At 46.0% G+C, this 22,959-nt stretch overlaps 1 protein-coding gene across 5 annotated transcripts in view; it reads left to right on the plus strand.

Moving 5' to 3' along the window:
• Positions 1 to 22,959, plus strand: part of CMTM8 (CKLF like MARVEL transmembrane domain containing 8) — a 149,107-nt gene that overhangs the window by 106,194 nt on the left and 19,954 nt on the right. The window contains exons 2-5 of one of the 5 annotated variants that reach the window (XR_008477327.2): positions 5,451 to 5,624; positions 17,426 to 17,542; positions 19,447 to 19,596; positions 22,798 to 22,917. Coding sequence is in view for 2 of the 5 variants with exons in the window: in XM_017965923.4 (XP_017821412.1) it covers positions 5,451 to 5,624; positions 17,426 to 17,542; positions 19,447 to 19,530 (375 nt within the window). In the remaining 3 variants the exon portion in view is untranslated. Of the gene's footprint in view, positions 1 to 5,450; positions 5,625 to 17,425; positions 17,543 to 17,696; positions 17,777 to 19,446; positions 19,870 to 22,797; positions 22,918 to 22,959 lie in introns of those variants that run through there. The other 4 variants (XR_004735840.3, XR_008477326.2, XM_017965923.4 and 1 more) reach the window with 4 other exon arrangements.

Below are 22,959 nucleotides of genomic sequence, written 5' to 3' on the forward strand. Positions count from 1 at the left end.
AATACATGTTGAAGCTACAGTCATTGGCACTGACACAGCAGATGAACATGGGTGAATAGAACGGAATCAAGATTCCAGAAACCGCCACAATGTATGGGCAGTCACTGACAAGTGATACTGGGTCAATTGTCTATCTGCTAGAAAAAGAATAAAATTTGCCTTTCTTTACCCCATATATAGAACTCAATACTAGTTGGATTAAAGATATAAGCATATATACAAAATATAAAAATGTAGAAGAATGTTTTCATCATCTTCCATTGAGGATGACCTTACTTAAGAAGGTAGAAATAGGTCGGAAGCGGTGGCTCACACCTGTAATCCCAGCACTTTGGGAGGCCAAGGTGGGTGGATCCCTGAGGTCAGGAGTTCAAGATCAGCCTGACCAACATGGTGAAACCCCATCTCTACTAAAAATACAAAAAATCAGCCAGGCATGGTTGTGCACGGCTGTAATTCCAGTAACTCGGGAGCTGCAGCATGAGAATCGCTTGAACCTGGGAGGTAGAGGTTGCAATGAGCCAAGATCGCGTCACTGAACTCCAGCCTGGGTGATGGAGTGAGACTTTTACACACACACACACACACATACACACACACACACACACACACACACGGGGGAAAAAAAATCAAGAAGGGGAGAACTCTAAGTGGTTGATAAGCATTCAAAAAAATGCTCTACTATCCTCAACATTGATGAAGAAAAATGCAAATTAAAGTAGAAACAAGATGCTCTTCATCAGCGGTTCTCCATGTGCAGTCCCTGGGCCAGCAGCATCAGTATCCCCTGAGAACTTGTTAGAAGTGCAGATTCTCAGACCCATCCTAGACCTGAATCACAGGCTTGTTTCATCAAGCCCTCTAGGTGTTCTCATGGCCAAATATGAGAATCAACCAGGAGAAAGAGGAACTGCATTCGGTGTTGCGGATGGCTCTCTCACAGTATTGAGCAAGAGACATCAGATGTGCGACTGAATACTGTAGGGTCCATTTATATGGAGATCAAAAGCAGGAACTAATCTAGAATGATAGAGATCAGGGCAATTGTCACCATTAGGGGAGAGGAGTAACTAGAAGTGGGGGGTAAGGTTTGCAGCTGCTGGCAGTTTTCTGTTTCTTGATTTGGGTGCTGGTTACGCAGGTTTGTTCCGTTAATGAAAATCCCCCAAGCCGTTCACTTAGGATTTGTAACTTTGTGCTGTATTTCAATTCAGCAGTGAAAGGTAAAACATGGGTTCTGTTTTTCTTTAAATCAGGTTTTTAGCCATTTAAAACATGAAAATTTAGTCTGGTGACAGTGGAAAAGCAGGCATATACTGATATAAGAGAGTAAATTAGTACAAATTTGGTTTTTTTTTTGTTTTTTGAGACAGTCTCGCTCTGTCACCCAGGCTGGAGCATAGTGGTGTAATCTCAGCTCACCGCAACCTCCGCCTCCCCAGTTCAAGCAATTCTCCTGCCTCAGCCTCCCTAGTAGCTGAGGTTACAGGCACACACCACCAAGCCCAGCTAATTTTTGTATTTTTAGGAGAGATGGGTTTTCACCATGTTAGCCAGGCTGGTCTCAAACTCCTGGCGTCAAGTGATCCGCCCATCTCAGCTGCCCAAAATGCTGGGATTATAGGCCTGAGCCACCATCCTTGGTCAGTAAATTAGTACAAGCTTTTGCCGAACAATTTGGTAGCACTTCTAAAGCTTAAAATATGTATTCTAGAAATTTTCCTCCTAGAAATCCGTCCTGGAATTTAGGTATGCAGAGGCATATGTAATAAAAATGTTTCTGGGCATTTTTGTACAAACATAAGACACCTAAATTTCCATCAGTACGGGACTGGTTACATGAATTATGGAAAACTGAGTAACTGTTAAAATTGGCAGGGATCGGTGTGGAGCAGTGCGGAAGGCTGTCCTCCATGGTATTGCTGAAAGAAGCAAGTTCTAGGTCCTGTGAACAGAGCGATCCATATTTATAAGGGAGAAAGAAAAAGGTGTGCAGGAGGTGGTTAGAAATGCAAGGGAAGAGGCTAAAAAGGGTAAATACAAAATTGGTTACGTTGGTTTTTCTTGAATTTTTATCACTGGTGGATAGGGATGGGGATTCTCATTTCTTTGTATATTTCTGTGTTCATTTTTCACCTGCATTTATCACTTTGAAATGTTTTAAAAGTCTTCGTTTTGCCATCCAAAAAAAAAGTCTTAGCCTAAAAAAATGTTTATCAGGGAAAACAAACAGTATTTTTGTAGTCTAAGCAAATAAAGATTCGGGTTTATCTGAATCACAAAGCAGAAGATGAATAACATTTTGAAGAGTGATTTTTATCAGCATTGGTTATCATGTGAGAAAAAAGGTTTGCTTCTAGATACATTTCAGTTACCTAGGAAATTCACTTGGGTACAACAATGCTTTTCCTGACAGAGACATTCTTTTTACTCTGTTTGCCGGTGAGGTCATGGGTCAAGTACTCCTGTTCTTTGCTACGCAGCTCGGTTAACAATATCGTGCCTTTGTGTAAACGACGACCACAGGTAGCCAACTAGACAATGCAGCCCTGGACAGCAGGCTTCACTCGCTTTAATAATAAAAAACGTCTTTTCATTCAGAGCCAAGAGCTGTGAGTTGAGCCTGTTTAGCTGGACACAGACTTGTGATGGAAACTCTTAAGCCCTGGTGATCCCACAGAGAGACAACATCAACACACCTGCAGCGCCTCTCCACGCTCTGTTTCCTATGTGAATCATCCACAAAGGGCCGCTCCGACCCTCAAGAAGCCTGAAATGTTTTCGATGCTGCCATGTCAGATTACTCCGATTACCAGTCTTACCGATCCAACAGAATGTCAAACACACTTGTATAGATTACCTGTCAGGATCAATTCGGGCCCAGAAACCTCATTCATATGAGGCTTAGCACTTTCTGGAATTACATTCCGTTCTGTGTATCTTCACTTTCAATAAGGGTCGTTGTCACCGATGTAACCACAAAAGCTTCATCTCCATGAAGCATCTTGTCTCTGGAATTCATATACTAGTATCAATCAGATAAAAGAATGTTGATGCTCAACTCTGAAGAGCAGAAACAGCATTTAGAGTCTTAGCTGCTCCCCAGCACAGGCACCCAAACTATGCCAGGGAAGTGCTCCTCCCGGGAAGCAGTTTGACATGCCTCTTGGAAACCTGTCTGATGGCTTCAAGGTCATCACGGGAAGTCTTCCTTCCGTTTTTTTTGAGACGGAGTTTCCCTCTTGTTACCCAGGCTGGAGTGCAATGGCGCCATCTCGGCTCACCGCAACCTCCGCCTCCTGGGTTCAGGCAATTCTCCTGCCTCAGCCTCCTGAGTAGCTGGGATTACAGGCACACGCCACCATGCCCAGCTAATTTTTTGTACTTTTAGTAGAGATGGGGTTTCACCATGTTGACCAGGATGGTCTCGATCTCTTGACCTCGTGATCCACCCGCCTCGGCCTCCCAAAGTGCTGGGATTACAGGCGTAAGCCACCATGCCCGGCCTGTCTTCCTTCTTAAAGAAGGGCTTAAGTCTTCTCTCTTCAACATCCACTTCTTCAAAACCCTGTTTGAAGGTCTCCGACTACCTCAAACTGCGTAGGTTGAAAATTCAACTCATGAACAACACTCCCTTAACCTGTTCCTCTTCCATCGTCCCAACAGAACAGTCAAACCCTAATCTACTTTAGAAATCTTTCTAGAGAGCTGGGGATCTTTCCATTTCATGCTCTCCCTTTTCCTCCTCTGACCCAGTATCTAATCCATTGAAGTCCCATCTGCTGACATTTGTCTTAAATTCACTCACTCCTCGATATTCACTGCCCCCATATTGGTCTTGAAGACTCATATTCTCCTGCTTGGGTTATTGCACAGTCTGAACTTGTCTCTCACACTGCTCCCCCTTACCCCTCCATGTGTCCATTCTCTACCCACAGCCAGAGTGGCCTTATTAAAAAAAAAAAAAACCTAGCCTAATCTTAACATTCTCCTGCTTAAAACTCTCCCACTGCCCTTCAGATAAAGCACAAAATCCCTAGACCTCCTGGGCTCGTATCATCTGACCGTCTCCAACTCTTAACATTTTACACCAATATCCTACCTTGCTATACGTTCTTACAGGTTCGAGAAGGTAGCAGAGCCCTTCCCATCGTCAGACCTCTGCCCACGCTGTGTTCTCTGCCGACAGTGTTACCTTCCCGCCTCTGTCTCGCGAGTGCTTTCACTCAGCCTTAAGGTTATTCTTTAGCCTGGATTTCCCCGACGCTTCCTGTGCCTGCCAGCAAGGTTATTCCCCCCGTCACAGACCCTTATCATACCCAACAGTTGCCACAGTTGTAATTGCTCACATATTTCTCCCCACTAGACTTTAGTTCTGCACAAGCAGGATCTGTTTAATTTGAATACCACCGTCCTTGGGGCCTGAGAGCAGGAAGCCTGGCATATTGTAGGCGCTCCTGTGTGATATGAATGAAATCTGTCTTCCGAGCCTGGTGATTAGAGTATTTTGTTTCATATACCACAAAGAAAGTGAAAACAGAAATGAAATTCTTTGTCCTGAGTCACATGGCGAGCCGGGACTTGCAGGGCGAGAGCCCTCCCTGGACTCCTGCTGCTGTGGCCTGGGGTGGCGGTCCACCTGGGTGGTGCTAGAATGGGAGTGTATACCTTGTTCCAGGCTTCCTCTGTCCAGGACTCGGCACACCTACAGTTTAGGTCAGTTTGTTTTGCTTGATGAAGTCCTCCATGAGTCAGTGAGTGGCGTTAATCTGGCTTTGGGGATGGTCGTACTCGTCAGCAGTGGGGAAGGGTTGGGTGACTATTGCCGGGATAAATGCACACTTGTAAAATGCTGAGTGTCTCCATCTGCACTGGGCCATTGCTCATTCTCTCTTCCGAAAGCTCTCAGACCACATGTCACTGGCCATCTGTGAGAACAGCAGGGAATGCCCAGAGGTTCATCCCTTGAGAGCAGATCAGCTCCAGGGACCACCTCTAAGTGCACCTGCAGCCTTGTTTCCTTGACAATTATCAGCCTGGGAGCAAATTCCAGCCATGGATGTTGTTTTCCACCAACTGGTGTTTTAAAACTTCTGATTAGTGCTAGTATTTAAAACCAAGATTATTATGTACAAGCTTGAGTTTCTGTGTTCTCCTGGGGGGGAGAAGAAAAGACCAGCCCACAACAATCAGCTAGATAGAGCTGAGTTTTAAGAGTACCCCCTAAAACAAGACATTAGTGGTCCCTGTCTGGCCTGCCATGGTTACCTTCCTGGCATTTGCAGGCACATGAGTTTGCAAACCCTCTAACATTTGTAAGTCATGGCAGGGGAAGGTGGGGGGTATGTGCATGAAAGTTGTAACTGACATTCTGTATAATGTTTTTTTCTTTGTCCCTCCTTCCTTATCTTCTTTCCCCACCTCTCTCCACTGCTTCTATCGCTTCACAGGTTCTGGGGCTGCTGGTATGGACACTTATCGCCGGAACTGAGTACTTCCGGGTCCCAGCATTTGGCTGGGTCATGTTTGTAGCTGTATTTTACTGGGTCCTCACCGTCTTCTTCCTCATCATCTACATAACAATGACCTACACCAGGATTCCTCAGGTGCCCTGGACAACAGTGGTAAGGAAGCCGTGGGTGGGGTCTTGTCCAGTGCCCACTAGGCAGAATGGCAAGAGTCCTCCTCCAATAGTCAAATCAAGAAGGTCTCTCTGCCCAAAAAAGGTGACCCATACCGTGGAGAACCCAACACAGCAGATAGTCTCAGCATCATCTAATTGCCTTTCAAGTGGCTTACACCTGGGTGTGAAACTGGGCATGTTAGAAGGTCCAGAAATTCGTTTCAGGCAAAATTACAAACCAAGTCTCAGAAGACTGAATCAGGAAAAGCCGGGTTCTGTCCTATAGACTCTCATTATTTCCCTGTGAACAACGTCACCTGGAAATAAACATGTCAGGGTACCGTCCTCTGCAGGTCGCGCTTTCTGCAAACCTCTCCTGGGGCTGTGGACTTAACCCTTTGTACATCACAGCTCTTTGATGTTGGAGCACATTGTGTACAGAGTTAGAATGCTATTAGAACACATAGGTGTTCTTATGTATTGGAAAGAGAGAATAGTCAGGGATGATCCTGGCTCTGGCACCATGCTGGATACAGGATGGTGAACATGCGGTCCAGGAGAAATCGGTAAGAACGTGAGTAGATACGAAACCCTGTGTACTAAGTGTAAGGGAGGCTGCCACCTCAGCTTAGGATGGCTGGGAACTCTTCAGAGTCTTTTAGCTTCATCCTTGAGATTGAACACACACATCCTCAGTGGACTCACAGGGATAGAAGGTGGGTCCCCCTTGCCTTAGAGCATTGACAGTCTTGTTGGGAAATTCAAAGCAGCTGCATGATTCACGAACAGAATCCCAGTGGCACCACGTGTTTATGTAGAAAACGGAGCTTTTCAGTGATACTGTTGTCTGTTTTCAACCAATAAGTGAGAAAAAAATATTTAGTTCCAAAAAATTGACTTATGAACTAAATTTGAAATCTGGTCTATTTGTGCTTGTAACTAAGTTGAGTTGGCAGACTTTCAGACGACACTGTCATTGTTCAAACTGCACCTGGCTTACTTCTTTCTGTGTTGCCTTCAGAGCTAAGTTAAGTCCCCCAAGAAAACAAGTCTCATTTCCTTTCACAAAGCAGATTGACCGACTCCTAACCATTTCCCCAAATCCAAAAGTAAGGACTCATTATTAAGGTTTTCAAGAAAGTGTGGCAAGTTTGAAAAGTAATTCCAAATAAGGTGCTTTACCACTGTCCAGGTAGTGGAAGCAGCCTTGTTCGAATTGCTATTTTCCTGCCTCAGGTGGATGTCAGGAAAGAAAGACTCGTTTAGATGCTGGATTCAAAAAAAAAGTCAGCACCTTGAGGTAGTAGTAACTGTAGGAACACAGGATGAGGGAATAACCAAGTAAGTTGGAATTTAAGGAATGCCGTTTCAGAGAAAGTTGTGTCCTAGGGTGGGTCTTGAAAAAAGTGTCTGTGAACTTGGAAGAAGAGAAACTTGGACAGTGTAGTAGGGGAGCAAACTGTTGGGATGGAAGAATGGACAGTAGCCTTATTTCCCTGTTGCCTGAGTCCCAATTTCTAGTTATGTTATCTAGATCAGCAATTGGCATGCTCTCTCTGTGAGGGACCAGACAGTAAGTATTGTAAGACTCTTGAGCTATGCTCCTCTGATCCAGCCACTCAACTCTGCTGCAGCATTGAGAGAAGCCATAGGCAATGTGGAAATGAATGAACATGGCTGTGTTCCAGTAAAACTTTATTTACAAAAACTGGTAGTGGCCGGACACAGTGGCTCTCTCGTCTATAATCTTAGCGCTTTGTTGGGAGGGCCAAGGTGGGTGGATCACCTGAAGTCAGGGGTTCGAGACCAGCCTGGCCAACATGGTGAAACCCTGTCTCTACTAAAAATACAAAAATTAGCCTGGCAGGGTGGCACTTGCCTGTAATCCCAGCTACTTGGGAGGCTGAAGCAGGAGAATCACTTGAACCTGGGAGTCAGAGGTTGTAATGAGCTAAGATCGAGCCACTATACCCCAGCCTGGGCAACAGAGTGAGACTTTGTCTCAAAAAAAAAAGAAAAAAACAAAGCTGGTGGTGGTCCAGATTTGACCCACAGGCCATAGTTACTGACCTCTTGTCTAAATCATATAGTCTTTCTCTTCTCAAAGCCAAAAATTCCTTCACTGATTTATTACATTAAAAAATTTTAAATATTGCCTTTAATGGTACTTAAAAAAAAATTAACAGTGCCTTCTGGGCACCCCTAGTTTTAAAATGCTTTGATTTGCATTATCAGAATTTATTATAAAGTGTGTCCCCATTTTATTTATTTACTTATTTATTTTTTAAAGATGGGGTTTCACCGTGTTGATCAGGCTGGTCTTGAACTCCCGACCTCAGGTGATCCGCCCGCCTTGGCCTTCAAAGTGCTTGGATTACAGGCGAGAGCCACCACGCCCGGCCTGTTCCCATTTTATAGATTAAGAAACTGAGGTTTGGAGTCTTGTGACTATACAGATACACACACAGCAGGGATCCTCTCTTGAATTCCATGTGCATTTTTTTTCTGAGCTTATCCTGCTCCAGGCCTCTGCCTGAGCAGTAGCTAAGAACTACAACCAGATGCCAGGAAACCAAGACTTGTAGTCCCTTCAGAAGGGTTTGATCATTTGTCCCCTTAAGCAAGGCTGTCAGCCTCCAGGTCAGGGGTTGCACACTCACATGCGCGAGGCACCAGTCAGGTCGTGCACGGCGGTGAACTTAGCATGGTATTGAAGCTTGCCACCCAGATACACCTTCTTAGCATCTTAAACAACTTGAGAATATTCTTCACAAATAAATACGCTGGAAAGAGGCTCCCAGGATTGCTAAATCTTCTGTTTGTTTTCTAAGGCAATCTAGAACTCTGGGCTTCGGTGTAAACTCTCCCAATTTTAAAATGTTTACAGCATATTCTTAAATTCATTTGCTGCTGGCAGAAGCTACAAGTCAAACATGTCTGACTCCTGGTTGGGGTTTATGTTTACTGTTCCAACTCAAACCACCTTTGTAACTTCTCAAAGCATTTGTGAGTTGAGTACCCAGTGTTAACCAAATATCCAGAGCAGAGATTGGAAAAAACTGTCTGTTTACAACTAAAGGCTCTGACTAAACTTGCTTATTTTCTACTGCCCAGCAGAGTCCCTCACAGAACAGCCTGGGAGGGATTCAGACGCTAGCGCGACTGTCGTGTCCCAGCACAGATCAGGAACGTAGCAAGTGTCAGGCTGGGACTTTGTGCTGAGGCAGCAAACAGGCTCCTGGTGCCAAATTGGGCTGCCTAGACTCTTGCTACTCAAAGTGTGGTCCCTGGACCAACAGCACCACTGGGAGATTATTAGGAACACAGAATCTTAGGCCCCACTCTAATTCTGATTTGTACTGACTGAATCAGTACAAATAGATTTTGTACTTCAGCAGAAGGCTTCAGAATCTCTATTATAACAAGATTTCCAGGTAATTCTTAGGCACCTAAAGTATGGGAAACACTGGTTTAAAAATATAGATTGATAAACCCTGAGTCAAAACCTTTGGTCAGATGTGAATTAAGAGTTATTTTTTCTGGGCACAGTGGTTCATGCCTATAATCCCAGCACTCTGGGAGGCCAAGGCGGGTGGATCACGAGGTCAAGAGATCAAGACCATTCTGGTCAACTGGTGAAACCCCATCTCTACTAAAAATACAAAAAATTAGCCCAGCGTGGTGGTGGGAGGCTGGGAGTTTTTTCGTTTGGTTGGTTGCTTTGGTTTTTTTTTCTTTTAAGACAGAGTCTCGCTCTGTCGCCCAGACTGGAGCACAGTGGTGCGATCTCAGCTCACCGCAACCTCCGCCTCCCGGGTTCAAGCCATTCTCCCACCTCAGCCTCCCGAGTAGCTGGGACTACGCCACGCCAGGCTAATTTTTTGTATTTTTAATAGAGTTGGGGTTTCACCATGTTGGCCAAGCTGGTCTCGAACTCATGACCTTGTGATCCACCTGCCTTGGCCTCCCAAAGTGCTGGGATTTCAGGTGTGATCCACCACACCTGGCCGAGGTTTTTGGGTTTTGTTTTGTTTGTTTTTCAAACTTTAGAAAGGTAATAAGGTAATTTGGTGCATTTACAGCTGTATGTGACATGTGGCCCTGAGCCTGGGGCTGCACTGTAATGAGACAAATTACTGCTTCTGCAAGAACACATAGATCTTCCTGTCCAGAGGGATAATGAAGACCACATTGCTCCCATGCCCATTCAGGTCAGCTTTTACTGCCAAATGATTTTCGAACTTACTCTTGCTTTCCAGAGCATTTAGGGAAGCTAAGATTGCAGAGAAGGGATTGGTAGACTTGGTTTTAGTCCCCTGGGAACTTGCCTGGGCGACCACTACAGAAACCAGAGTTTTAGAATCTCGCGTGTAGCTCCTCGATTGCTAAGGCATGAACTTTGCATTGCAATCCTGTCTTAACAATAGGACGTTCCCTGAATGTGTCTGGGGAGGTACAGAGTGACCTATGTCCATTTTTAGTATGCAGCAGCAACCACCGCGGGCTCCCGCTAGCGCCTCCAAGCTCCTGCGCTACAACTGTTATGACACCATTATTCAGGGAGGCTTGGGTGTGTTTTCCAACAAATCTGATTTAAGCTAAAAGTTCAAAGCCGTAAAGTGTGCCTTGCTCATTGCACTAAGTACTAGGGCCTACACACATGCATTTCCTGAGGGTTCGTCCTCTGTAGCGCATCCCTGCTGACCTCACTGCAAGCCCTGTGAGCTCCAGAGGGCAGAGATGTTTGCTTCCTGTTACCAGTCAAAGTAAAAGCAGCTACTTCTTTGTCTTTTTTTGGAAGATAGAGTCTCGCTTTCTCACCAAGGCTGGAGTGCAATCTTGGCTCACTACACCCTCTGCCTCTCAAGGTCAAGTAATTTTCCTGCTTCCGCCTCCCAAGCAGCTGAGATTACAGGTGCCCACCACCACACCCGGCTCATTTTTGTATTTTTTTTTAATAAAGATGGGTTTTCATGTTGGCCAGGCTGGTCTCAAATGCCTGATCTCGGGTAATCTGCCTGCCTTGACCTTCCAAAATGCTGGGGTTGTAGGCAGGGGCCGGCGCGCCTGACCAGCAGTTACTATTTCTTAAGTGCATACCATGTGTCAGATGTCATGCTGGGTCCTTTGCATTTTACCTCATTTCATTGAATCCTTACACTAACCCTGCAAAGACAGAATGCATTCTCTCCCTTTTGCAGATGAAGAAGCTGGGGCACTGAGAGGACGCTTGAGAGCCAGGAGGGGGCTGCAGGTCCTCTAACGCCACACAGCTGTGAACCCTGGAGTGAGTCTGGCTCTCAGTATACGCAAATATTCCAGTTTCTCTTGCCCTCAGAAGTAGCCGTTTCTGCTGCATCTTCAGCAGGACGTGCCAGCCCAGAAGCTGGGTCTTGGCAGTCTTTTCAGCATAGCAACTCTAAGAGCTCCATTTGTTATTGTAAATCTTCCAAAAGACCTTTCCACGAATGACGGTGCCAGAACTGAGCACATGACTTATTAGCAAGGGCTGAGGGTCCGAAAGTGGGACCTTCTTGTTGGCTCTGTCTCCAGCCAGCCTGCCTGAACTTGCAGGCCCAAGTCCCTGCTGTCACCTGGTGGGATCATGTTATCACCAGGATCCACCGAGTCTTCTGACTGACTTCCATTAACCCGTCAATCCAAATGCCTTAGACTGAAGAGCTCAGTCAAGTTCTAAGTGAGCGCCTCTGGCCTCTAGTTGATACAATCATTAAACAGGAATAAGAAAAGTAAATTACTGTGTATACTTTATAGTTCACACAGCTCTTTAACAATATTGTCTCCTTTGTGATGGGTGAGACGTGTATAGTTTTTCCCATTTTGTAAATTGAGTATAATCTTGGGAGGCCAAGGCAGGAGGATCACTTGAGCCCAGGGCTTCAAGACCAGTCTGGGCAACATAGCAAGACGTGTCTCTGGTAAAAATAAAAATTAGCCGGGTGTGGTGGGCCTTAGCCTATAATCCCAGCTACTTGGCATGCTGTGGTGAGAGGATTGCTTGAGCCCGGGTGGTGGAGACTGCAGTGAGCCATGATTGTGCCACTGGACTATAGTCGGAGAGAGAAAGCAAGACCCTGTCTTTTAAAAAAGGAAGAAAAAAGCCCAGGCACCGTGGCTCATGCTTGTAATCCCATCACTTTAGGAGGCCGAGCCAGGCAGATCACTTGAGGTCAGGAGTTTAAGACCAACTTGACCAACACAGCAAAAACCCATCTCTACTAAAAATACAGTTGGGCGTAGTGGCGGGCGCCTGTAATCCCAGTTACTCAGGAGGCTGAGGCACGAGAATCACTTGAACCCAGGAGGCAGAACTTGCAGTGAACCAAGATCATGCTACCCGCAGTCAGCCTGGGCGACAGAGTGAGATTCTGTCTCAAGAGAAAGAAAAGGACTCTGATAGAAAAGATGTGTACAAGGCTGATTATAATAATCAGAGGGATATTTAAATAAATGCTAAAAAGAGAGGCAGGTGCAGCTCCAGGGGAGTCATCCTTCCCAACTGTTCACTTACAGTTTCTGAGGTTTGGGTATGCCAGATGGTGAACCTGGGTAGCTATGTCTTTCAACTCTTAAGGATGCAATATCAGATGCCTGCACATCTTGCCTTCTGAGCCGTCTGAATAGATGTAGCACCAGGGACAGCAACTGCTCATTTTCCCCAGTATCCATTTTCTTCTGCAATAATAGGAGTTTCAGTGGTGACCCGGCCACTCTGCCATAAGGCGGGCCCTAGGACTGAGTTCCCACTGAGGGGACGTTAGTGGCAGTGATGTGTGAAGCTTCATGGCCCAAAAGTAGGGCTGCTGCTTTTCTCCTCCACCTCCTCCCTTTCTCCTCCCCCTCCTCCTCTTTCTATTGGCTGGGACTCCGCTTTGGCAGTGGGACACTTCCTGGGCCATGTGGAGAATGGTGAGACCCTAGAGATGGCTGAGTATTGTAAAGGATGGAGCCTGTGCCCCTGTCACCCTGAGGCTGCGAGACCAGCTCTGACTGCCTGCGCCTTAGATAGGAGTAAACTCTCTTTCCTAAGCCACCCTCTTGGTCATGTCACCACACCCAAATTTACTGTGTATTATCTCAGGGCTTCTTTCCATTATCTTAAGACCTGAGATTTCTCTTAATATGTCCTCAAGTACTATGCATAACTGGGTAAAAATAAGCCAGTATTTGAGGGAAAAAAAGAACATTTTTATCCCAAGGAGGGATTGATTTTCAGAAGAGTAGACCTCTCTCTCCCCCCACACCTTCATCCAAAAAAAGAAGTTGAAAATCTCTTTTTTTGAGACGGAGTCTCACTCTGCCACCCAGGCTGGAGCTCAGTGGTGTTATCTCAGCTCACTGCAACCTCTGCCTCCCAGGTTCAAGTGATTCCCAAGCCTCAGCCTCCCGAGTAGCTGGGATTACAGGTGCCCGCCACCATGACTGGCTAACTTTTGTATTTTTAGTAGAGATGGGGTTTCACCACATTGGCCAAACTGGTCTTGAACTCCTGACCTCTCAGGTGATCTGCCAGCCTCGGCCTCCCAAAGTGCTGGGATTACAGGCATGAGCCACTGCACCTGGCAGAAATCTTCAGTTACTGTATTGTCCTTGTAGCTGTCTTTCACCATGGTCCAGGGAACTGGCATTTCAATTGGAGTAGCTATAAATAAGAGTTTTCAGCTTGAAGTCTCTGATCCAGGGCCTATTTCTCTATAGCAACAAGACCTCATGTTTCTATGAAGCTCAGTGACATTCTAGAGCCCTCTGAAGCTTCATGTATCCCTCCTTCACTTCTATAGCCACTCAGATTTCTTTTTTTAACATTTATTTATTTATGAGAAGGAATTTCGCTCTTGTCACCCAGGCCAGAGTGCAGTGGTGCAATCTTGGCTTACTGCAACCTCTGCCTCCTGGGTTCAAGCAATTCTCCTGCCTCAGCCTCCCAAGTAGCTGGGATTACAGACATCTGCCACCACACCCAGCTAATTTCTTGCACTTTTAATAGAAATGGGTTTCGCCATGTTGGGCAGGCTGGTCTCAAACCGCTGACCTCAGGTGATCCACCTACCTCGGCCTCCCAAAGTGCTGGGATTACAGGTGTGAGCCACCATGCCCGACCCTCTTTTTTCTTAACATTTATGACAATCCCAGTTTCTTTGCTCTTCTCTTTTCTTTCGTCTCTCCGCCTGTTTTCACTACAGTTCCTCCAACCCAGGTATTCTGGACATGTTCACTCTTGGTAGTATCAAACAAGACTAGGGAAGTCAGGTAAATAGAGGCCTGTAGTCATCTGGCAGGGACCTGGTGTGGGGGGTGCACGGTGGAAGAATGCCCCTGCCTTCTACTCACGTTTCTACCAACCCTCTTTCCCTTCCCCATTTCTATCCAAGGGAAATAGCAATTTGTTTCTTTAGAGTTCAGAAAAATGGGCCATGCTTATCATGTTCCCAGGTCCTAGACTCAGAGAGTTGTCTTTTCCCCATCTCCTCTCTGGCCCTCTCATCCACATGGGTTCGTGCACAAGGCCCAGGGCGTCCGGGCAGTTCTGGCCCCGCTGAGCTTTCTCTGAATTCTCTTTCATGCATTCTCATTCTTTCCTCGTAGGAAGAACTAGACGGGCATGAGAGCCCTGAAACACAGGCTCAAAGATGTTCGTTGCAGTAGCATTTGTAATCCTGGAAATGCCCGTCAATAGGGGAAAAGTTAAATTATGAAGTATTAGTGGTAAGACAAGACATTAAAATAGTCTGTGTGGACTGCTGTGTGAAGATGCCTTTGGTATCTTTTGTGTGTGTGAGGCAGGGTCTCACTGTCACCCAGGCTAGGGGTACAATGGCATGATCATAGTTCACTGCAGCCTCAAACTCCTGGGCCCAAGTGATCCTTCCACCTCAACCTCCAAAGTAGCTGGGACTACAGGTACACGCTGCCATACCCAGCTAATTTTTTTTTTTAAGAGACAGGCTCTTGACCAGTCATGGTGGCTCACACCTGTAATCCCAGTACTTTGGGAGGCCGAGGTGGGTGGATCACCTAAGGTCAGGAGTTTGAGACCAGCCTGGCCAACATGATGAAACCCCATCTCTATTAAAAAAAAAAAAAAAAAAATTTGAAAAAAAAAAAAGAGACAGGGTCTCACTATGTTGCCCCATCTGGTCTCAAGTGATATTCCTGACTCAGCCTCCCAAAGTGCTGGGATTGTAGTATGAGCCACTGCCCCGGCATATTTTTTTTAGTGAAAAAAAGAAAGCAAGAAATATAACTCTGTGATTCCATTTCTATCAAAATATTTGCCTGTGCTCTAGAAGAAGGGGTTGAGGTGGAGTAGGAGACACCAACTTTTTATTCCAGATTGTTCTGTCCAGGGTAGATTTTCTTAGGTTATCATTAACGTGTTTTTTTTAAAGAAAAGCATTTTAATGTTTTTAAAGTAAATACATGGCTAATTAAAGAAAAATAAGTTTAACGTCCACTGTAAAAGGATACAAAATGAGAACTGAAGGCTCTTGTACCTCAAAGGTAACTACATATAATGATTTTTCCCTTTTTTTAAGACTGAGTTGCTCTTCCCGCCCAGGCTGGAGTGCAATGGCATGATCTTGGCTCATTGCAACCTCCGCCTCCCAGGTTGAAACAATTCTCCTGCCTCAGCCTCCTGGGTAGCTGGATTACAGGTGCCTGCCACCACGCTGGGGTATTTTTGTATTTTCAGTAGAGATGGGTTTTCGCCATGTTGGCCATGCTGGTCTCGAACTCCTGACCTCCTGATCCGCCCGCCTTGGCCTCCCAAAATGGGGAATTACAGGCGTGAGTCACTGCACCTGGCCGAGTTTTACATTTTTTTAAAAGATGGGAGATCCTTTACTTTTTAAGTACTAAATGTACATAACACACTCTCTCTCTCTCTCTCTCTCTCTCTCTCTCTCTCTCTCTCTCTATATATATATATATATATATATATATATATATATATATATATACACACACACACTTTTTTTTTTTTTTTTTTTTTTTTGAGAAGGAGTTTCACTCTTGTTACCAGGCTGGAGTACAATGGTTCGATCTCAGCTCACCGAAACCTCCACTTCCTGGGTTCAAGCAATTCTCCTGCCTCAGCCTCCTGAGTACCTGGGATTACAGGCGTACACCAACATGCCCAGTTAATTTTTGTAGTTTTCATAGAGACGGGGTTTCACCATGTTGACCAGGATGGTCTCAATCTTGACCTCATGATCCACCCGCCTCCGCCTCCCAAAGTGCTGGGATTATAGGCGTGTACCACCACGCCCAGCCACGTAACTATATTCTAAGAGGTGATATGGGGGAAAAGACACCAGTAACAGCTTGTTTTGTTAATGCACAGATATGTCTCTAGACCAAAAAGTAAACACAAACACAACCAAGGATGCTAGTGAGTCATTCAGTGAGGCCAGGGCTGCTTAGCGGACAGTTTCAGCAGCCTGCCCCTGGGTCTGACTGTGATGAAGCCCTTATCTTAAAGGTCAAGTGCCCTAACCCGGGGCCAATGTGAGCACAGGTGGAGGTGGTGACAGGGACAGACAACCTCTGCCACAGTGCTAGAGCCTGCGGTGGGAAAATTCCATGTACCTTTTTTTTCTCTGAGATTGCTTCCTCCCTTTCCCCTCCCCGTTCCTCTAAGTTACTGAGACAAAGATGTTAGACCACAGGGGGCCCCCGCTCCTGGAGAGGCCTCCCTGGTTCCTGCACCGTTGGTTTCTGCCCTGGTTTCACCTCGTCCCCACCCCTCTGTGTGTTCAGGCAGGACCCAGCTTTGCATGGTTTCCTAAGCAAGCTTTGGAGTGTGGTTTCTTAGAGTTTAGGCATAACCGAAAACTAAACACGTACTGGGACTTACATATCTCCTCTAAAAACAGGAAAATACAAGATGAAGCCAAGGGTGACATTAGTTCCCAAACGGCTGTAATAGTGTCTGTAACCGCCTTTTTAAGAACTTGCAGTTATGACCCCGGCGCTCACTTAAATATCCCTCCCTGTTTGGAACAGGGGTTGAGGGAGTCAGCTGGGTCTGTTTTGGGGGACACTCAATTGCACCTCTATGTCAGGGAAACATGCAAGGGCCACACTGCTGCTGAGGGCCAGGGGCTGAAGCCGACCCCTCTGTGTGGCCGCCACCACTGCCTGCCACCCTCAGTGTCTGTCAGCTCAGCTGACATCTGGATGAGATGGGGCTCAGGAGCAGACCAACGCAGCACAATGACTGAAGGGGCGGCATGCAGTCTTGGTGTCTTGCAGGGGCAGGGGGTAGCAGCTGGTATGAACTGCTGCAAAACCCTCTCCTTGGCCGGGCGAGGTGGCTCACGCCTGTAATCCCAGCACTTTAGGAGGCTGAGGCAGGTGGATCACCTGAGGTCGGGAGTTGGAGACCAGCCTGGCCAACATGGTGAAACCCCATCTCTACTAAAAATACAAAAATTAGCTGGCTGTGGTGACACATGCCTGTAATCCCAACTACTCGGGAGGCTGAGGCAGGAGAATCACTTGAACCCAGGAGGTGGAGGGTGCAGTGAGCTGAGATCGTGCCACTGCACTCCAGCGTGGGTGACAAGAGTGAAACTTTGTCTCAAAAAAACATACCCTTTCCTTTTGCACTTGCTGCCTCCCAAGGCGCTGAGAGCTGCGTTCCCACAGCCTTGTCCCCCACCCTCCCACAGGTGTCCATTTGGGCCCCTCACCACACCAGAGGTGCAGCTCTGGTCACTTTTGAAGTCCAGAAGTGCAGACCCCTCCCCCAAGCACTCTGCCCCTCTGTCCCCCCAGGGCCTGTGCTTTAACAGCAGTGCCTTCGTCCTGTACCTCTCTGCCGCTGTTGTCGATGCATCCTCCGTCTCCCCTGAGAGGGACAGTCACAACTTCAACAGCTGGGCGGCCTCCTCGGTAAGTAGCCCTCCATTTCCACACGATCCTCCTCTTCCCTCTCCAAGGCTCGCCTGGGATTGGGGAGGACAGAGTCAGCTGCAGGAAAAAGCAGTACTGGCAGTCGTGACATTGGCAATTGGCTTGTTGGTTTGAAAATATCTCAAACTGGCAGGGGCAGGGGGCCCTCCTGGCCTGAAGTGGGAAAGGCTGGGAGACTGCTTGAGTCAAAGCGGAAGGACTGGAACGAGATAGGTATGCAAGGAAGAAAAACTGTTTCAAGCATGCTAAGCACCATTCCACTGCCTACAATTTATTAAGTGTGTGAAGGTTGAATAAAACGAACAGAATATGATTCCATTTAGTTTTTTTAAAGTGAAAACGTGTTTATGCATTGAGAATGTGTAGAAAAATATATACCAGTAAAGGGTCTGTCTAGAGCCAGGGATTGGGAAATGAGGGGAGTGGGACAAGGAACTTCTACTTTTTTTTTTTTTTTTAAGAAAAGGAGTCTTGGTCCATCACCCAGGCTAGAGTGCAGTGGCGTAATTATGGCTCACTGCAACCTGGAACTCCCGGGCTCCAGCTGTCCTCCTACCTCAGCCTCCTGAATAGCTGGGATGAGAATCCTGTGCCTGCATGCTCAGCTACTGTTTAAACTGTTGTGTTTTTTTTTTACTTTTATGTTTCTTGTTGTCATTTCGTTTTATTGAGATGGAGTTTTGCTCTTGTCACCCGGGCTGGAGTACAGTGGTGCAATCTCCCATCACTGCAACCTCCGCCTCCTGGGTTCAAGTAATTATCCAGCCTCAACCTCCCAAGTAGCTGGGATTACAGGTGCCCGCCACCATGCCCAGCTTTTTGTATTTTTAGTAGAGATGGGGGTTTCACCACATTGGCCAGGCTGGACTCGAACTCCTGACTTCAAGTGATCTACCCGCCTCGGGGGTAGAGTGGGAGGCAATTAGACAGAAATGCCAAAATGATTTTGTCAAAGCTGATAGATGGTTCATGGGGGTTTATCATATTCTTTACTTTGATTTCTATTTGAAGATCTCTGTTGAAAAGTAGAGTGGTCAGGCGCAGTGGCACATGTCTGCAATCCCAGCACTTTGGGAGGCCAAGGCAGGCAGAGTGGGTCATCTGAGGTCAGGAGTTCAAGACCAGCCTGCCTAACATGGTGAAACCCTGTCTCTACTAAAAGTACGAAAAAATTAGCTGGGCGTGGTGGTGGGCACCTGTAATCCCAGCTACTCAGGAAGCTGAGGCAGGAGAATTGCTTGAACCCAGGAGGCAGAGGTAGCAGTGAGCCGAGATTGCACCATTGCACTCCAGCCTGGGCAACAAGCGTGAAATTCCATCTCAAAAAAAAAAAATAGAGCACATGGATGACCATGACATTAAAAATCACAAGCTTTGTCAAGACTGGACCCAAGTTACCACATAGCAAGAATGGACTAGAACTGGATGGGGGCTGCCCCATTATTTAAGAAGGGCCTGCATTTTCCTGCTCCCTGTCACACCACACACACCATGTGGGCTCATTGCTTTCTCCTGCCCACCCGAGTCATTTATGTGAACTGACACCATAGCAATCCGAGGTTGAACCCTGACCTAGATTGCCTGTGCTGAATTAGAAATGAGATACTTTTCTCAGATGCACTGTGCTCTATTCACTCCTACGTGAACTCCCTGAGGTTATCTGAGCAAAACGACAGGCTTTCAGATGTTCCCCAAAATAAAAACAGCATAGCCAGAAATCATTTGAGAAGGATAGTAATTGAGCCAATAAAGTGGCTTTAGATGGCAAAGCCTGGTGTCAGGAGAAGGTGGTGAGCTCATGATTCAGTGGAGGTGAAATGATCCTTTTGCTAATTGGGATGTACCCTAAACCTCACTTCTATTCTGTTTTGTGTTTTCTCCAGTTCTTTGCCTTCCTGGTCACCATCTGCTACGCTGGAAATACGTATTTCAGTTTTATAGCATGGAGATCCAGGACTGTGCAGTGATTTATCATTTTGATAATTAAACGGAAAAAAAAAAAAGGAAGAATCCCACTGTAAATACAGCTCCAGGTATAATGTATATTTCCAGAGAATTGTATTTAACTAACGTTTTTTATATACTTATATTTGCTCACAAATTGTGGTTTGTTACAATTAAACTGGATACTTATTTGCAAAGTGTTGTAGCTTATACTGAACTCTTAAGTATCTTATTGTCTTCATAGATCCTATTTTCTTAAATGTTTAAATAGATAAATTGCTAATATTGAGAATGTGTCAAGTTTGTAAACCTAACTTTTAAGATGCCAGATTCTTTTTGGATTAAATATTGCAAAATCCCAACTAATGTTGTGCTTGATTGGAGAAAGGAGAGCTACTGGTGAAGCTGAAGGCTAGGCCATCGAGGCTGGGGAGTCTCCCTCTTCACAGGGCTGCACAGGTGTGATACTGTCAGGAGACACTTATCCATAGTCCCAGGACAAAGAGGCAGGAGAGTCCTCTCCCGAAATCTGGGATCATTGATCAGTGTCCATGATTTTCATATGCTGACAGGGTGGCCCAGAAAGCATCTATTCAGACCTGGCTTGGGACATCACTGATAGCTCATGGGAAGTTATGCTACTAAGTACAGTGACTGATGTGCTTGTGATATTTTTTCTAATATGCATTAGAAAAAAATATATAACCATTAAAAGGATGTCTGAATATTAAAATTATCTTGCTGGCCAGGTGTGGTGGCTCATGCCTGTAATCCCAGCACTTTGGGAGGCCAGGGCAGGCGGATCACAAGGTCAGGAGATCGAGATCGTCCTGGCCAGCATGGTGAAACCCCATCTCTACTAAAACTACAAAAATTAGCTGGGCGTGGTGGTACACACCTGTAGTCCTAGCTACTCAGGAGGCTAAGGCAGGAGCATGGCTTGAACCCGGGAGGCAGAGGTTACAGTGAGCCGAGATCATGCCACTGCACTCCAGTCTGGCAAAAGAGCAAGACTGTCTTAAAAAAAAAAAAAAACTTATCTTTCTGACCACAGTAATATGTGTACCATCTTTTGTGAAAACTACTGAGCCAGGCCAGGTGCAGTGGCTCATGCCTGTAATCTCAGCACTTTGGGGGTCTGAGGTAGGCAGATCACTTGAGGTCAGGAGTTCAAAACCAGCTTGGACAATATGGCAAAACCCCATCTCGACCAAAAATACAAAAAATTAGACAGGCATGGCAGTGTGCCCATATGGAAGGCTGAAGGAGGGGAGGATTCCTTGAACCTGGGAGGTAGAGGTTGCAGTGAGCTGTGATCATGCCACTGCACTCCAGCCTGAGCAACAGCGTGAGGCCCGGTCTCAAAAAAAAAAAAAAAAAAAAAAAGAAAGTAATAATAAAACACTGCTGGATCAAAGGGTTTCAATATTCCAAATCTCTAGTGCAAATATAACATCGTTATTAGAAATTATCAGGTGAGGAAAGAACTCACATCAGCAAGGCAGTTTTAGGTAGAACGGTTCTTGCTAGTACAGCACTGTATCTTGGATGATTTTTCAGTATGAGCTGCTTTTGCAAAACAAAAAAACCACAGAAACGTTAGTGTAGCTAATGACAGTGAGCAAAGCTGAAGCTGTGCGCTCGGTTCAGGAGTCCTGTGGCCTCTGCCTCTTGGTCTCTCACCTGTTTAGCAGTCCCATTTTTTTGTGTGCTGGTTCTCTTTTTCTGATTCTAATTCCGTATCCAAGCTCTGATGATCCCTATGTAGGAAAGTTGTGATTCTTCAATGTCTAGTCATACCCACCCCAGACCTTTGAAAGTACCCATGAGGAATGTTCTGGGGTTGTAGACTAGGCCCAAAGAGGTAGTGGGAAGGGGAGCTCCAAGGATGAGGTGAGTGCAGGGTATGGCTGTGTGTGAGCAGGCAGTGTTGGGGGCACACGAGGCCACTCTGTGCCCAAAATGTAGCAAGCCATGGAAGGTTGAGCTTCCACAGCACACACCTGTAGGCAATTGGTGCTGGGATCTTTTGGAAGCTGATTCCCAGTCATCACAGGTTTTGCAGAACAGTTGAAATAACTACGGTTGGTGTGCTCTCCCTCTCACACTCACAAAAGCATGTGCACCTTCCACATACCCTGTGGGTTTTTAAAGTACTTTATATCGCAAACAACACTCCATAAAAGGCAGAAAAACAGTCACCTTCAGAGGCCTCCTGGAAACAGAAAGAAGCCTACTTTTATGCTGCATGCAAGCATGTGTGTGTCACTTCTATAATCATGGCCACATTTATAGAGAGGAACTTCTGGGGTGAAAAGTGCCATAAACCACACTTCTAAATGTTATTGAAGTAGACTGTAATTTTAGTTCTTTCTCGAACTGGTAGCAGCAAAGGTATCTGTTTCAGAAGAACCATGCCTAGGTGGTGTCCACGCGGGGGCACTTGCCGTCTGGAGCACGTTCCTAGGTGGTGTCCACGCGGGGGCACTTGCCGTCTGGAGCACGTTCCTAGGTGGTGTCCACGCGGGGGCACTTGCCGTCTGGAGCACGTTCCTAGGTGGTGTCCACGCGGGGGCACTTGCCGTCTGGAGCACGTTCCTAGGTGGTGTCCACGCGGGGGCACTTGCCGTCTGGAGCACGTTCCTAGGTGGTGTCCACGCGGGGGCACTTGCCCTCTGGAGCATGTTCCTTCGTGTTACCCTGAGTGTTACCCTGGGTGTTACCCTGGGTGTTCACTAAAACGACGGCAACAGAAAGCATTTATTTTTAGCTGAAAAGAAATTCTTTCATTTTTTGAATGCTGAGACTTGTTCATGAATAAGCTTTAAGTGTCGGTTTTTAAACAACAAAATGATTCTCTGTTGTCCACATTGGAGCTGTAAGTTGAGAGTTGGGTTTGCTTTATTTTTTTTCCTCTTAACAAGAGAAAAACAAAGCCACACACAATACAGCCAACGTAAGAATAGGTTTCTGGGGGGTTGAAAATATTATTACAGGGATAGTGTACAAGGTACTTAAACTCATCTCTGCCATCTGCGCTCGCCATCTGCAGCCACCTCTCCCATTCCAACACCTCCATGCCTTCTCCGGCGGAGCAGAGTCAGCTTTTAATGTGATATATTTACCCACTCACGGCAAATCAATAAAATGCTTTAGCAATAAAGAGAGATTAGTTACCTATTTCCAACTTACTTCCCCCGAAAGACAAATATATGTCCAACATTTGAAAACTATGAGAAAATCTAAATAAGAGAACGTTCGATATCAGTAATTTATTTTTTCTTTTTAAGTTGCTCCCTTCACAGGAAAATCCCTTCAAGGCATCAGCACACAAAAGATTATAAATACATGAAATACGTCTGTAATAGAAGGTAGACATTTAGAAATGCCAACTGAAGATGTAGCCCCGGGTAAGAAAATCCACTTAAAGTCCATATTTTTGTCCTCTAGAC

The sequence above is a fragment of the Callithrix jacchus genome, chromosome 17 (genome assembly GCF_049354715.1).
Source record: "Callithrix jacchus isolate 240 chromosome 17, calJac240_pri, whole genome shotgun sequence".
Lineage (NCBI taxonomy): Eukaryota > Metazoa > Chordata > Mammalia > Primates > Cebidae > Callithrix > Callithrix jacchus.